The sequence below is a fragment of the Ranitomeya imitator genome, chromosome 1 (assembly GCF_032444005.1).
Source record: "Ranitomeya imitator isolate aRanImi1 chromosome 1, aRanImi1.pri, whole genome shotgun sequence".
Classification (NCBI taxonomy): Eukaryota; Metazoa; Chordata; class Amphibia; order Anura; family Dendrobatidae; genus Ranitomeya; species Ranitomeya imitator.
Window position 1 is genome coordinate 299398189 of NC_091282.1, and position 17786 is coordinate 299415974.

General features: G+C 47.9%; 1 protein-coding gene across 1 annotated transcript in view; it reads left to right on the forward strand.

The window, feature by feature from the left end:
* LOC138670117 (solute carrier family 2, facilitated glucose transporter member 11-like) overlaps positions 1–17786 on the forward strand; it is a 110026-nt gene that overhangs the window by 2435 nt on the left and 89805 nt on the right. The window contains exon 2 of the mRNA XM_069757159.1: positions 3647–3745. Coding sequence (XP_069613260.1) covers positions 3647–3745 — 99 coding nt within the window. The remainder of the gene's footprint in view (positions 1–3646; positions 3746–17786) is intronic.

Here is a 17786-nt window from a genome sequence, read left to right on the forward strand (position 1 = left end):
TCTGAGAAATTGCAACAATATTAGGAGTGGCAAAATCTACAGTTTGGTACATCCTGAGAAAGAAAGAAAGCACTGGTGAACTCATCAATGCAAAAAGACCTGGGCACTCACGGAAGACAACAGCGGTGGATGATCGCAGAATAGTCTCCATGGTGAAGAGAAACCCCTTCACAACAGCCAACCAAGTGAACAACACTCTCCAGGAGGTCGGCGTATCAATATCCAAATCTACCATAAAGAGAAGACTGCACAAAAGTAAATACAGAGGGTTCACTGCACGGTGCAAGCCACTCATAAGCATCAAGAATAAAAAGGCTCGACTGGACTTTGCTAAAAAACATCTAAAAAAGCCAGCACAGTTCTGGAAGAACATTCTTTGGACAGATGAAACCAAGAACAACCTCTACCAGAATGATGGAAAGAGAAAAGTATGGCGAAGGCGTGGTACAGCTCATGATCCAAAGCATACCTCATCATCTGTAAAACACGGCGGAGGCAGTGTGATGGCTTGGGCATGCATGGCTGCCAGTGGCATTGGGTCACTAGTGTTTATTGATGATGTGACACAGGACAGAAGCAGCCGAATGAATTCTGAGGTATTCAGAGCCATACTGTGTGCTCAGATCCAGCCAAATGCAGCCAAACTGATTGGTCGTCATTTCATACTACAGATGGACAATGACCCAAAACATAAAGCCAAAGCAACCCAGGAGTTTATTAAAGCAAAGAAGTGGAATATTCTTGAATGGCCAAGTCAGTCACCTGATCTAAAGACTAAACTTCAGACAGAAAGGCCCACAAACAAACAGCAACTGAAAACCACCGCAGTGGAGGCCTGGCAGAGCATCAAAAAGGAGCAAACACTGTGTCTGGTGATGTCCATGAGTTCAAGACTTCAGGCAGTCATTGCCAACAAAGGGTTTTCAACCAAGTACTAGAAATGAACATTTTATTTAAAATTATTTAATCTGTCCAATTACTTTGGGTCCCTTTAAAAACAGGGTGGCACATGTTAAGGAGCTGAAACTCCTAAACCCTTCATCCAATTTTAATGTGGATACCCTCAAATGAAAGCTGAAAGTCTGAACTTCAACTGCATCTGAATTGTTTTGCTTAAAATTCATTGTGGCAATGTCTATAACCAAAATTAGAAAAATTTTGTCTCTGTCCAAATATATATGGACCTAACTGTAGCTCCCCCATGATGTAAATTGAGGGGCATAAATGATCTAGGAAATGCTTTCTGCTCTGAGGCTTGTGTATCAGATGGAAATTATTGGCAATTATCAAGACACACTCAATAAAGGAGTGGTTCTGCAGGTGGGGGCCACAGACCACATCTCAGCACCAATGCTTTCTGGCTGATGTTTTAGTCACTTTTGAATGTTGGTTGTGCATGAGACGGACTCTACAACCCACACAAGTGGCTCAGGTAGTACAGCTCATCCAGGACGGCACATCAATGAGAGCTGTGGCAAGAAGGTTTGCTGTGTCTGTCAGCGTAGTGTCCAGAGGCCGGAGGCGCTACCAGGAGACAGGCCAGTACACCAGGAGATGTGGAGGGGGCCGTAGGAGGGCAGCAACCCAGCAGCAGGGCCGCTACCTCAGCCTTTGTACAAGGAGCAACAGGAGGAGCACTGCCAGAGCCCTGCAAAATGACCTCCAACAGGTCACAAATGTGCATGTGTCTGCACAAACGGTTAGAAACTGCCTCCATGAGGATGGTCTGAGTGCCCGACGTCCACAGATGGGTGTTATGCTCACAGCTCAACATCTTGCAGGACGCATGGCATTTGCTTCAGAACACCAGGATTGGCAAATTCACCACTGGCACCCTGTGCTCTTCACAGATGAAAGCAGGTTCACACTAAGCACATGTGACAAACGTGACAGAGTCTGGAGATGCCGTGGAGAGCGATCTGCTGCCTGCAACATCCTTCAGCATGACCGGTTTGGCAGTGGGTCAGTAATGGTGTGGGCTGACATTTCTTTGGAGGGCCGCACAGCCCTCCATGTGCTTGCCAGAGGAAGCCTGACTGCCATTAGATACCGAGATGAGATCCTCAGACCCCTTGTGAGACCATATGCTGGTGCGGTTGGCCCTGGGTTCCTCCTAATGCAGGACAATGCCAGACCTCATGTGGCTGGAGTGTGTCAGCAGTTCCTGCAAGATGAAGGCATTGAAGCTATGGACTGGCCCATCTGTTCCCCAGACCTGAATCCGATTGAACACATCTGGGACATCATGTCTCACACCATCCACCAACGTCACATTGCACCACAGACTGGCCAGGAGATTGCAGATGCGTTAGTTCAAGTCAGGGAGGAGATCCCTCAGGAGACCTTCCGCCGCCTCATCAGGAGCATGCTTTGGCGTTGCAGGGAGGTCATACAGGGACGTGAAGGCCACACTCACTACTGAGCTTCCTTGTCTTGAGCCATTTCCACTGAAGTTAGATCAGCCTGCAATTTGATTTTCCACTATGATTTTGAGCATCATTCCAACTTCAGACCTCCGTGGGATATTAGTTGTGATTTACATTCATCATTTTTAGGTTTTATTGTTCTCAACACATTCCACTATGTAATGAATAAAGATTTGCAGCCAGAATATTTCATTCAGTGATATCTAGGATGTGGGATTTTAGTGTTCCCTCTGTTTTTTTTGAGCAGTGTATATATTTACTAGATGGAGGCCCGATGTGGTATGCTCTGTACACGGTCAGACACACTCACCCCTGTGTCTGACCGTGTACAGAACATACCACAGCTCCTGGGCAGGGGAGGAAGCAAAAGACAATATTGTCATTACAGGAGGAGATCGTAGAGGATACATTTTGTGAGGTAATATATTTTTTAAAAACAGTCAGTGAAATATTTTACCTCATAAAATGAATCAACTGTGATCCCCTGCTGTAATGTCAGTATTATCTTTTGCTTCCTCCCCTGCCCAGGAGATGTGGTATGCTCCGTGCACGCTCACACACAGTCAATTTTTAAAATGAACTTTCCTCCATGGGAAAAACCCTTTAATGTGACCGGCTTCCTCTGCCTGTAGACATGTGGCGCATCTGCTGCCGGGATCAGATGAATGATTCACTGCACCTGCGCGTAATTTGCGCAGGCGCAGTAACTCAGATGACCCCCATCTTTGTGCAGACAGATAGCGGCAGTCCCATTAAAACTGCGCATGTGCTCCTCCTGTACAAAGATGGCGGCAGTTAGTGAATCATTCGGCTGATCCCGGCAGCGGCGTGTTCGCTATGGTGTTCCTCTGGTGGTACCGTGCAAGAGGCTGCGTGAGTGTGTGAGTGTGAGAGTGTGAGTTTGAATGTGAGAGTGTGTGAGAGTGTGAGTGTGTGAGTGTGAGTGAGTGAGTGTGTGTGTGTGGTGCGTCGGTGTTCCGCTGGTGGTACCGCGCAATAGGTTGGTACCAGCACCAGTTTCCATATTGAGACACCCATCACTTGGGTGTCCCAATATGGCGGTCAGTGAACTTCCTCTGCTTGGAATTCTGGGATACGGTGACATCTGGACAGAACAGGAAATGAAAACATTACAAGTCAATTATAGAAATAGATCCTTTTTCCTTGTTAATGAACCACATCAACATAATAATATTTTACGCTTTCATTTTGTTTTTCAGGTACAATATCGCGGGCTATTCATGCTGATCTTTGTATTGGGAATTGGAGGAACTTTTCAATATGGATTTCAAATATCCATCATGAACTCTCCTTCTGAGGTCAGTATGTAACGCCGCTTCATCACTGAGAGTAACTGAATCACTTCAACTGTGGATTCACCTGGATTTTCACCTAGGGGTGAAAAGTGAAAATGCAAAACACTCTACCTGTAGAAAGAATTCCATGAAGTAATAAAAATACTGTATATTTACTCTCTTAACTATGTTGTAATTTCAAAGTTAATGTAAAAAAACTGTTTCCAGTCCCAAATTTTGATATAGATATTGAATTTAAATTTTACCCATTGCAAGGAAAAGATGCACGCTGTCATGCTGAAGCTATGCAGGTAACTGCAAATTCCACCAGATGGCAACAAAGTGGAAGGAAAGTAACAAGTCTGCAAGGGCAGACCTGCAGTGCTGCTGCGAAGCTGCCACCAGGTGGCAGCAGAATAGTCAATCACGCGGTATAGGGGAAAAAAACAATAACAGAGTCAGTGGAGAGCCAAAGGGTCAAATACCGTACAAGAGGCAGAAGTACCAGGGACCAGAGGCAAAGTCAAGTCAGAGTCAAAGCCAAGTCAAACACAAAAATCCAAAAGCAATCAGGAAACACGACAAGTCGGGCAGGGAAGGAGGAATAGACACGGGCCAGAAATCGCAGCCCTGACATGATCAGCACATGATGCACATGGTTGGTGTGCAGTGTCTACAACTCTACCAGATACATACCATCTATTTTAACCAGTCTTTTGACAAGTATTACCTTGTATCTCCAAACCCACAGAGGCTATTTCACTGCTTTAATTTAATGCATTTTAGGTCCATTCTCACCATAGAAGGCTCATCACTGAGAACATATGATACCTATGTACAAAATGTCACAATTATAGGAGCAGGCTCTTCCTACTAACTGTGACACTGAGTCACTTATCAAGAACAAGCCATAAGATGGCATAGCCAATGAGTCCAAGGTCTAAAGCCATAAGGGTACATAATAAACAGAAAGAAGAGACAATGATGCAGTCAAGTAATGGTCCGAGGTAAAAATACTAGCTCAGAGCAAAGGGGTTCAACAGACGGATGGTTAGAACGAGGTTCAAGATCAGTTTCACAGTTCAACCCCTAAGGGTGTTTGGGATGCAATTACTGACAGCTCGGCCATCCAGCGTGCTGAAGCTGTCAGTACTTTAATTTACAGCATGACTGTCCAGTCTGGTTCAGGGGCGTGTTGAGCTGTTGGTGTGTTTATTGACAGCTCAACTAGCCAATCTGTGACTGGGAGGCGTCGGCTGTCTCAGGTGTTTACTATCCGGGGTGATGGCCATGCCTACTTAATTGAGCAGCTTCTCCCAGACCACTGCCAGACGTACATTCATCTTGTGAGGTTTGTGCTTTGTGCTCTCTGTGCCTTGAGTTCTATATGCTTGATCTGTAGCTTGAGTTTGGACTTCGTTCTGACCATCCGCCTGTTTAACCCCTTCATTTCTGATTCGTTATACTCCCGGCACTCTGACATCGGAAACGTTACCTGACTACGCTTTTGTCTCTTCCTTCTGTTTGTGACGTACCCTCCTGGCTTCTGACCTTGGACTCCCTGATCACTCTGACTCACGGCTTAGCCGCGAGAAGTGACTAGCATCACAGTCAGGTAACAAAAAATCAACCAACAGAACGCAAGGTACAGAGATACAAACCGCACAAAATCTAAATGTAAACGTCTGGGACTAAAGGCCCCTTCACATTTAGCGACGCTGCAGCGATACCGACAACGATCCGAATCGCTGCAGCGTCGCTGTTTGGTCGCTGGAGAGCTGTCACACAGACCGCTCTCCAGCGACCAACGATGCCGGTAACCAGGGTAAACATCGGGTAACTAAGCGCAGGGCCGCGCTTAGTAACCCGATGTTTACCCTGGTTACCATGCTAAAAGTAAAAAAAAACAAACACTAGATACTTACCTACAGCCGTCTGTCCTCCAGCGCTGCGCTCTGCTTCTCTGCTCTCCTCCTGTACTGTCTGGGAGCCGGAAAGCAGAGCGGTGACGTCACCGCTCTGCTTTCCGGCTCACAGCCAGTACAGGAGGAGTGCAGAGCGCAGGGCTGGAGGACAGACAGCGGTAGGTAAGTATCTAGTGTTTGTTTTTTTTTTACTTTTAGCATGGTAACCAGGGTAAACATCGGGTTACTAAGCGCGGCCCTGCGCTTAGTTACCCGATGTTTACCCTGGTTACCAGTGAAGACATCGCTGGATCGGTGTCACACACGCCGATCCAGCGATGTCTCCAGGGAGTCCAGCGACGAAATAAAGTTCTGGACTTTATTCAGCGACCAACGATCTCCCAGCAGGGGCCTGATCGTTGGTCGCTGTCACACATAACGATTTCATTAACGATATCGTTGCTACGTCACAAATAGCAACGATATCGTTAACGATATCGTTATGTGTGACGGTACCTTAACAGCCCAGTTAATTAGCCTGGTAATCACCTGGTGCAATGAACACCTGGAAACAGCCAGCACAGCCAAGTCTCCAAGTCTCAGATTGAACGGCTGAGCCGTCAGTAACTGCGTCCCAGACACACCGAGGGGTAGAATCGTGACAATAAATAGGTGGAGATATTTATCTCAATTGGTATCTTTCCCATTGGGACATTATGGAATTTTGTACATCTGTTATGGGATGGGAGACATAAACTTAACTCTATATTTCCAAATGTATATGACATGGTGCTCCTACCATAAATCCTACCATCAAATTGGATATTGCATCGATTGTTATTTAATAGTTGCAACATTTGTCACTTTGAAGATATTTGTGATAATATTTGTCATCTGCTCTGACTACACTTCTATCACTGAGAGTCTAACACATACACACATGGAGAAAAAACTGTTGGCACCCTTCTGATAAAGTAAGAAAATCTCACAATGATCTCTGAATTAAACTGAAACTGATAAAAGTAATTTTCAACGTAAATTTACTGAATATCAACTAATAAAAATCAGACATTACTTATGAATTGTGGTTCTATAAAAAAAGAAAAATAAGGCTGCCATCACACTAGCAGTATTTGGTCAGTATTTTACATCAGTATTTGTAAGCCAAAACCAGGAGTGGAACAATTAGAGGAAAAGTATAATAGAAACATATGCAGCGTCGGACTGGAGCACCTTGGGCCCACCAGAGAAAATCATTCTTGGGGCCCACTATGTAGCTACATAGAAATAGATACAAGACCACCAATTGTGCGGTAAAAAGCGCTAATATCAGGGTATACTATAAGGTAGTTCACGTCTTAATAATGTAGCAAGGGTTGGGGTAGCCCCCTCACAGAATATAATGTAGCCCCCTCATAAAATATAATGCAGTCCCTTCTCATAGAATATAATGCAGCACCCCACAAAATATAATGCAACCCTCTCAGGTATGACGCAGTCCCCACCATAGAATATAATGTAGCACCCCATAGGGTATAATGCAGCCCCCTCATATAGTATAATGCCACCCACCACAGAATATAATGTAGTCCCCTGAGAGAATGCAGTTCCACCACAGAATATAATGCAGCCCCCCCATAGAGTATACTGTAGCCCCCTCATATAGTATGATGTAGCCCCCATAATATTATGTAGTCCCCTGAGAGAATAATGCAGCCCCACCACAGAATATAATGCAGCCCCCCATAGAGTATACTGTAACCCCTCATATAGTATGATGTAGCCCCCCATAATATAATATAGTACCTTGAGTATAATGCAGTCCCCCCACAGAATATAATGTAGCCCCCCAGGGCCGTATTTAGAGTTTCTGCTGCCCTAGGCACTTTTAGCGCTGCCTCCCCCATTGGTGAGTATGACACTATCGGCAGTGACTTTGGCAAGAATCGCTGATGTGAAAGTCGCAGATCCGGCAGTTTTTCTGCATCTGCCGTGTAACGGATCACTTACAGCAACACTGCGTTCCCTATGGGATTTGCGGCACTTGCCATGATCTGGCAAATGTGGTACCATACCTCCCAACTTTTGAAGGGAAGGAGGCATTAAGTTTGCGGCGCGCGTAGTGCGCCGCGGCAAAATTTAGGCCACGCCTCTGACCAGACCCATTTCACAACTAGTCACACCCATATCCACGTCCCAACCGCAGCCATTTAGCACTGCTGATCACACTGTTTTATATACAATAATTATAAGCAAACAAAAATATGGCCACACAGTGCTCCATACTGTATAATGGCCACACATGATGCTCAATACTGTATAACGGCCACCACACATGATGCTCCATACTGTATAATGGCCACACATGATGCTGCATACTGTATAATGACTGCACATGATGCTCCATACTGTATAACGGCCACACATGATGCTCCATACTGTATAATGGCCACACATGGTGTGCCATACTGTATAATGTCCATTGGCCACACATGATGCTCCATACTGTATAATGGCCACACATGATGCTCCATACTGTATAATGGCCACACATGATGCTCCATACTGTATAATGGCCACACATGATGCTCCATACTGTATAATGTCCATTGGCCACACATGATGCTCCATACTGTATAACGGCCACACACGATGCTCAATACTGTATAATGACCCCCCTCCTGTATGCATGGCTCATCTCCCTCCTATCCCATATACATAGCTCATATTACCCCCTCCTGTATGCATGACTCATATCTCCCCATGTATGCATGGCTCATATTCCCCCCCACCTATGCATGGCTCATATCCCCCCCCCCTGTATGCATGGCTCATATCCCCCCCCCTGTATGCATGGCTTATATTCCCCCTGTATGAATGGCTCATAGTCCGCCCCTGTATGCATGGCTCATATCCCCCCCCCTATATGCATGGCTTATATTCCCCCCTGTATGAATGGCTCATAGTCCGCCCCTGTATGCATGGCTCATATCCCCCCCCTGTATGCATGGCTTATATTCCCCCCTGTATGCAAGGCTCATATTCCGCCCCTGTATACATGGCTCATAGTCCGCCCTGTATGCATGGCTCATATTCCCCCCTGCATGGCTCATATTCCGCCCCTGTATGCATGGCTCATAGTCCGCCCTGTATGCATGGCTCATAGTCCCCCCTGCATGGCTCATATTCCCCCCTGCATGGCTTATATTCCCCCCTGCATGGCTCATATTCCCCCCTGCATGGCTCATATTCCCCCCTGCATGGCTCATATTCCCCCCTGCATGGCTCATATTCCCCCCTGTATGCAGGCTTATCTCTCCGCACCCACACCCGCTCCTGCTCGGCACGCCGGCTTATGTCCTCCTTCATCCCCCCGTTCCCCCGTCCCTCATACTCACCTGTCCCACTGCACGGCCGTGCCGACATCCCTCGCGCTCTGTCCCGACTCCAGCGGCGGCGCCGGCGCAGCACCTTCTACCTGCTTGAGCGGTCATGTGACACCGTTCATTAAGATAATGAATATTCTTGATCTTAATGAGCGGTGTCACGTGACAGCTCGTTCAGGACGAGCTGCAGTGCAGACGCCGAGACCATCGCTGGAGCAGGCAGGGTGAGTATTCAAGGCGGGCGACGGCGGCGGGGGAGGGGGCCCTGCAGCAGGGGGAGGCCCTGGAGCGGGAGGAGGCCCTGCCAGCAGGTGTCAGTGCCAGGGCCCACCGGAGGATCCCCCGGTTCCCCGGTGGGCCAGTCCGAGCCTGAACATATGCACCACTTCTGCATTTATCACCCACTCCTGGTTTTGGCTTGCAAATACTGATGTAAAATACTGACCAAATACTGCTAGTGTGACGGCAGCCTAAGGAAAATGACCTCGACAAAATTATGGTACCCTTTACTTAATATTTTGCTGCACAATCTTTTGCTCTTAACTGTTCTTGGATGCTTTTAGCAGTGTGTTTTGGATCATTATGCCCAACTGGAGATGGACGAAACTGAACAGTAAAGTTTGGCGTCCGTACCGAACACCGACTGTTCGGGCACGGACACCGAACACGGACTTCACCAGGAAGTCCATGATACTGTTTGGGTTCGATCCTCCGAACACCGCGTGACATGACAGCATGGCAAACGCTGCTTCTGATCAGCTGTAAATTCATCACGTCCGGTCAGACAGCCGCGATTCCCATGCTGTCAAATGACAGCATGAGCGCGCAACTGTGATCGGAGAAGTAAAGTTTATCTCCGGTCACTGGTGTCAGCTGATGGGGCTACTGCAATCCACAGCTGTCAGCTCTAGAAAGGCTGCTTATCAAGAATACAGCTGTCCCCACTCCGTTTTTTAAAATTATTTAAATAAATCATTAAAAAAAAAAAGATGTGGGGTCCCCCCATTTTTGACAAGCAGCCAAACTAAAGCAGACAGCTGGGGGCTAGTATTCTCGGTCTGGTAAGTGGCCATCGATATTGGCCCCCACCAGCCAAAAAATAGCAGCCCGCAGCTGCCCAGAAAAGGTGCATCTATTGGATGTGCCAATTCTGGCGCTTTGCTCAGCTCTTCCCACTTGCCCTGGAGTGATGTCAAGTGGGGTTCATATTTGTGGGGTTGATGTCACCTTCAGGGCGGCCACTAGAAATTTCGGGGCCCCATATTGGCAAATTTTTCGGGGGCCCCCTTGAGATTCCGCCCAGGCTCCACCGCAGCCCCGCCTCCATGCTCCACCCCTCGAACTGTCTACAGTCCCACCACTCTCTATTGGAAAAACTCCACTTCTCACCTATCACACATTAACAGATCCCATCACAAGATCACACATATAGCCGGCAGCTTTTGTTTTGGCCAAAAGATTTTTTAAGCCGCCACCATAACACGGTAGACACTTTTGGCGGGGCCCTACTCTGCTGTAACCTATTAAATATGTGTTAAAATATGCAATACAATTTAGGTATATTTTTATTTATTTTTCAATTTTTAAAATGACCAATAATATCACATACAAGGAACAAATACCGTTACACCATGTCAAGACCACATATTACCACCACAGTGATCAAATAACATCACATACAAGGAACAAATACCACAACACCATGACCAGACACCATATTATTACCACATAGTGACCAAATAGCACATACAAGGGACAAATACCACAGCTCCAAGACCAGACCACATATTACCACTACAGTGACCGAATACTACAATACTGATCAGTAATAAAAAAAACACAATACTATCACCGTAAGAGCCATTATACACAGGAGATCTGTACTTAGTATGCAGTATCTGTGTACAGGTAATACAGTGATCACTGGTGATATTATACACAGGAGCTCTGTATATAGCAGGGGTGTCAAACTGCATTCCTCAAGGGCCGCAAACCATGCGTGTTTTCAAGATTTCCTTAGCATTGCACAAGGTGCTGCAATCATTATGTGTGTAGGTGATTAAATTATCACCTGTGCAGTACAAGGAAATCCTGAAAACATGACCTGTTTGCAGCCCTCGAGGAATGCAGTTTGACACCCCTGGTATATAGCATAGTGTATAGTGTCAGTGTATAGGTAACACACTGACTCACCAGTGACTTCTCTAGGTGAGGCCCTTCATCTTTCAACTTTCATCCAGCACAGACCGCCGTCACTTCTTCCAGCCAGAACTTGTCTCTGCAGGAAATAACACAGTTATCTCGCACTCCGCTTGCAGAACACAATACTTAATTTTTCCCAACTTCTACATTGCACCACATGAAGAAAAAAAGGCGACATAGTATCACTCTACACATTAACAGGACCGCCCCCCATTTAAAACAGTATACTCAAAAAATAAAATAAATACATCACTGCAGTAATAATATCCCTTAATTAGCCCTATGGTAATAATATCCCCCATCCTGGCCCCTGTGTGTCTCATTCCTGGCTCCAGTCATATGTTCTTGCATCCTGCCCTCATGAGTATCCATTCTACCCCATATGATCTCCCCATCCTGCTCCATATGATCTCCCCATCCTGCCCCATGTGATCTCCCCATCCTGCCCCATATGATCTCCCCATCCTGCCCCATCTGTCTCCATCGTATCCATCCTGCCCCATGATCCTGCACAATCTGTCTCCAATCCTGCCCCCAGTGTCTCCAATCATGCCCCAATGTCTTTCATTCTTCCTCGTGTCTCCAATCATGCCCGTATCTCTATTCTGTCCCCAGTGTCTCCAGCATTTCTGTCCCCAGTGTGTCCAGCATCTCTCCCCGTGTGTCCAGCATCTCTGCCCCCAATGTCCAGCATCTCTGCCCCCAATGTCCAGCATCTCTTCCCCAGTGTGTCCAGCATCTCTGCCCCAGTGTGTCCAGCACCTCTGCCCCCAATGTCCAGCATCTCTGCCCCAGTGTGTCCAGCATCTCTGCCCCCAGTGTGTCCAGCATCTCTACCCCGGGTGTGTCCAGCATCTCTGCCCCCAGTGTGTCCAGCATCTCTGCCCCCAGTGTGTCCAGCATCTCTGCCCCCAGTGTGTCCAGCAACTCTGCCCCCAGAGTGTCCAGCATCCCTGCCCCCAATGTCCAGCATCTCTGCCCCAATGTCCAGCATCTCTGCCCCAGTGTGTCCAGCATTTCTGCGCCCAATGTCCAGCATCTCTGCCCCCAATGTCCAGCATCTCTGCCCCAGTGTGTCCAGCTTCTCTGCCCCAGTGTCTCCAGCATCTCTGCCCCCAATGTCCAGCATCTCTGCCCCAGTGTGTCCAGCATCTCTGCCCTAGTGTCTCCAGCATCTCTGCCCCCAATGTCCAGCATCTCTGCCCCAGTGTGTCCAGCATCTTTGCCCTCAATGTCCAGCATCTCTGCCCCAGTGTGTCCAGCATCTCTGCCCCAGTGTGTCCAGCATCTCTGCCCCAGTGTGTCCAGCATCTCTGCCCCAGTGTGTCCAGCATCTCTGCCGCCAATGTCCAGCATCTCTGCCCCAGTGTGTCCAGCATCTCTGCCCGAGTGTGTCCAGCATCTCTTCCCCAGTGTGTCCAGCATATCTGCCACCAGTGTGTCCAGCATCTCTGCCCCAGTGTGTCCAGCATCTCTTCCCCAGTGTGTCCAGCATATCTGCCACCAGTGTGTCCAGCATCTCTGCCCCCAGTGTGTCCAGCATCTCTGCCCCCAATGTCTAGCATCTCTGCTCCCAGTGTGTCCAGCATCTCTGCCCCAGTGTGTCCAGCATCTCTGCCCCAGTGTGTCCAACATCTCTGCCCTAGTGTGTCCAGCATCTCTGCCCCCAGTGTGTCCATCATCTCTGCCCCAGTGTCTCCAGCATCTCTGCCCCAGTGTGTCCAGCATCTCTGCCCCAGTGTCTCCAGCATTTCAGCCCCAGTGTGTCCAGCATTTCTGCCCCCAGTGTGTCCAGCAACTCTCCCTCAGTGTGTCCAGCATCTCTGGCCCCAATGTCCAGCATTTCTGCCCCAGTGTCTCCAGCATTTCTGCCCCCAGTGTATCCAGCCTTTCTGCCCCCAGTGTGTCCAGCATCTCTGCCCCAATGTCCAGCATCTCTGCCCCAGGGTGTCCAGCATCTCTGCTCCAGTGTGTCCAGCATTTCTGCCCCAGAGTGTCCAGCATTTCTGCCCCAGTGTGTCCAGCATTTCTGCCCCAGCGTGTCCAGCATCTCTGCCCCAGCGTGTCTAGCATCTCTGCCCCAGCGTGTCCAGCATCTCTGTCCCCAGTGTCCAGCATCTCTGCCCCCAGTGTCCAGCATCTCTGCCCCAGCGTGTCCAGCAGTCAGCCCCGGGGCCCCCTGGATCGCCGCTCTCAAAAAACAAAACAAAAAAAACACGAGTTCTTACCTGGCCGCGCTCCTGCGGTAGGCGAAGCTCACTCCCTCCACGCAGGTGAAGCGCGCACTCGCCGGCTGACAATGATGTCATATGCCGGCGAAGTGCGTGCTGCGGCTCAAGTCAGCTGCCAGCCTCTGATTGGCTGGCGGCTGTTAACTATTGACGTGCTGGTGCGGGCCCGCACGTCAATAGCGTGCTGCAGGGCCTGTAAGGGGGGCCCGGTGAGCAGATGAGACGGGGCCCAATGCGAGCCCCCTCTGCCCACCGGGCCCCATACGCCAGTCAGGGCAGTAATGCCCTGATGGCGGCCCTTGCCACCTTAACTGACAGCAGTGACCGGAGGTAAATTTTATACCTCTAATCACAGCTGCGCGATCAGGCTGTCTTTTGACAGCATGGGAACCACGTCTGTGCCCAGCTGTGATCATTTTACCGTCAATCAGAAATGATGTTTGCCACGCTGTCATACATATGACATCGCAACAAACACCCGGTGTTTGGGCAACTGGACCCAAACAGTAACAGGTACTTCCTGGTGAAGTCTGTGTTTGGTGTCCGAACACTAGACGCTGAACTTTATTGTTCGGGTTCACCAATCTCTACTAATGACAGGACACACCTTAGTTTAAATAGTCCCTATGGTCGAATAATTTTTTTTATTATCTGTTGAACTACAATTGAAAAGCAATGTCTGATTTTGATTAGTTGATATTCAGTAAATTTAAATTGATAATTACTTTTGTCAGTTTCAAGTTATTTCAGTGACCAATGTAGGCTTTTCTTACTTAAACAGAAGAGTACCAACAATTTTATATTGATTCAATGATGATTTGAATAAACCAAATTAAAATTCCACCGGTGGGCATATACACACATACAGTGGGGGGAAAAAGTATTTAGTCAGCCACAAATTGTGCAAGTTCTCCCACTTAAAAAGATGAGAAAGGCCTGTAATTGACATCATAGGTAGACCACAACTATGAGAGTCAAAATAGAAAAAACAAATCCAGAAAATCACCTTGTCTGATTTGGCAAGATTTATTTTTCAAATTATGGTGGAAAATAAGTGTGTGGTCATTAACAAAAGTTCATCTCAATATTTTGTTATATATCCTTTGTTGACAATGACAGAGGTCAAACGTTTTCTGCAAGTCTTCACAAGGTTGGCACACACAGTTGGTGGTATGTTGGCCCATTCCTCCATGCAGATCTGCTCTAGAGCAGTGATGTTTTGGGCCTGTTGCTGGGCAACACGGACTTTCAACTCCCTCCAAAGGTTTTCTATGGGGTTGAGATCTGGAGACTGGCCAGGCCACTTCAGGACCTTCATATGCTTCTTATGAAGCCACTCCTTTATCGCCCTGGTGGTGTGCTTGGGATCATTATCATGCAGAAATGCCCATCCACGTTTCATTTTCAATGCCCATGCTGATGGAAGAAGTTTGCACTCAAAATCTCACGATACATGACCCCATTCATTCTTTCATGTACACGGATCAGTCATCCTGGTCCCTTTGCAGAGAAACTGCCCCAAAGCATGATGTTGCCACCCCCATGCTTCACAGTAGGTATGGTGTTCTTTGGATGCAACTCAGCATTCTGTCTCCTCCAAACACGACTAGTTTTCTTTCTACCAAACAGTTCTTCTTTGGTTTCATCAGACCATATGGCAATCTCCCAATACTCTTCTGGATAATTCAAATGCTCTCTAGCAAACTTCAGATGGGACTGGACATGTACTGGCTTAAGCAAGGGGACACGTCTGCCACTGCAGGATCTGAGTCCCTGGCGGCGTAGTGTGTTACTGATGGTAGACTTTATTATAGTGGTCCCAGCTCTAGGCAGGTCATTCACTAGGTACCCCCATGTGGTTCTGGGAATTTTGCTCACGGTTCTTGTGTAAGAGGGTGGTGTGTTATGGACAGTAAGGAACACGCTGTCACTTTAAGATGCTGCACCCCCTTGTCTGGCATGATGAAATGTTCTGCTTCTCCCCTGCAATAGACTGTGTGAATGAACTGGACTGTGCAGAGGGTGGGGGTGGAGCCTGAACAGCGTGTGTGAACTGGAGCTGCTGCAAAGAGAACTTTGTGCTGTTTTGCTGCAAGAGAGGACCCCCAGCCTGTAACGTAGTGGACTTGTGAAATTTGACCGACTTTTCCGGGTGCAGCGAGAGTGGCTGTCCTGTGTGAGTTTGAGAAGCTACAAGGACACCGAGAAAGGGATTTACAGTTTCCAGAAGCATCTCCAGGACCCAGAAGCAAGGAGAAGACCATTTTTCACGGAGCTGGCAGAAAGCTGTGCGCACCACCATACTAGAGTGTAGGGGCCCCCCCCGGGACTGGATCTGAGTCCCCAACATCACCGTGAGTTTGTTCCTGTTTTGTGCACATTAGGGCCTAGTGTAGGCTTCAATAGTCAGTACACGGGAGCCGTGTGGCCTCCTTAGTAAAGGCCAAGGAGGTTATACGTAGAGTAGCATCATTATTTGTTTATTGTTTGCATTTGCTTGTGTGGCATATATTGAAACTGTAACAGTTGAGCACCGTGCTATTTGACGGACAAGCTAAAGAATATAACTTTTGTAAATTATCTTCTGCCATTGAATACCCCTGTTTGCACCTTCCTCATCCACTTCATTCCTTGTCTTCCAATAAATTTACCCTTTGTTGTTTGCACCTCATTTTGTGTACCGTAGTATTCCTGCACCGTGGTGGTCCTCCGGCCATCGCTTTACTTGTGATCATTTTGACCCCACGGGGTGAGATCTTGCATGGAGTCCCAGATTGAGGGAGATTATCAGTGGTCTTGTACAGTATGTCTTCCATTATTGCTCCCACAGTTGATTTCATCACACCAAGCTGCTTGCCTATTGCAGATTCAGTCTTCCCAGCCTGGCGCAGGACTACAATTTTGTTTCTGGTGTCCTTCGACAGCTCTTTGGTCTTCACCATAGTGGAGTTTGGAGTGTGATTGTTTGAAGTTGTGGACAGGTGTCTTTTATGCTGATAACAAGTTCAAACAGGTGCCATTACTACAAGTCATGAGTGGAGGACAAAAGGAGCCTCTTAAAGTTGAAGTTACAGATCTGTGAGACACAGAAATCTTGCATGTTTTTAGGTGACCAAATACTTATTTTCCACCATAATTTGAAAAATAAATCTTGCCAAATCAGACAAGGTGATTTTCTGGATTTGCTTTCTCAATTTTGACTCTCATAGTTGTGGTCTACCTATGATGTCAATTACAGGCCTCTCTCATCTCTTTAAGCTGGTTTTACACGTCAGTGGCTCCGGTACGTGAGGCGACAGTTTCCTCACGTACCGGAGACACTGACTCACGTAGACACATTAAAATCAATGTGTCTCTGCACATGTCAGCGTGTTTTCACGGACCGTGTGTCCGTTTGAAAAACACGGAGACATGTCAGTGTTTGTGGGAGCGCACGGATCAAACGGACCCATTAAAGTCAATGGGTCCGTGGAAATCACGTACCGCACATGGATGCTGTCCCCCCACCGCACACGGATGCTACAGTAAGCGCTGTCCCCCCAGCTTGTGGTGCTGAAGCCCCATTCATTCCTTCTCTCCAGCAGCGTTCGCTGGAGCGAAGGAATGAAAAATCTTTTTTTTTTTTTGGCGGTGTAAATAAAGTTCCCTGTAACCAACCCCCTCCCACCCCCTGGGCGCCCGCCCGCTGGAAAGAAAATACTCACCCAGCTCCCTCAAAGCTTCCTCTCAGCGTCGCAGCTCTTCCTGTATGAGCGGTCACGTGGTGCCGCTTATTACAGTGATGAATATGCGGCTCCACCTCCCATAGGGGTGGAGCCGCATATTCATCACTGTAATGTGCGGCACCACGTGACCGCTCATACAGGACAAGCAGCAACTCTGAGAGGAAGCGCCGAGGGAGTTGGGTAAGTATTTTAATGCCAGCGGGCGGGCGCACAGGAGGTGGGAGGGGGTAGATTACCGGGAACTTTATTTTAAACACAAAAAAAATTAAAAAAAACAATGATTTTTCATTCCTTCTCTTCAGCGAACGCTGCTGGGAAGAAGGAATGAATTCTGGATTGAGCACCCAAAGCAGGGGACAGCGCTTAACTCTGTCTCCTGCACGGTGCATGTGGTACCCAGTCGGCACACGGACGGCACACGGCTGCCGCACGTGTGCCACACTGATTTGCCACGTGAACACACGGACACGGATAACTCCGGTACCGATTTTTCCGGTACCGGAATTATCTGGACGTGTGGGACAGGCCTAAGTGGGAGAACTTGCACAATTGGTGGCTGACTAAATACTTTTTTTCCCCACTGTACACCCGGCTAAAAGCTTTGAGATCGCAACAAA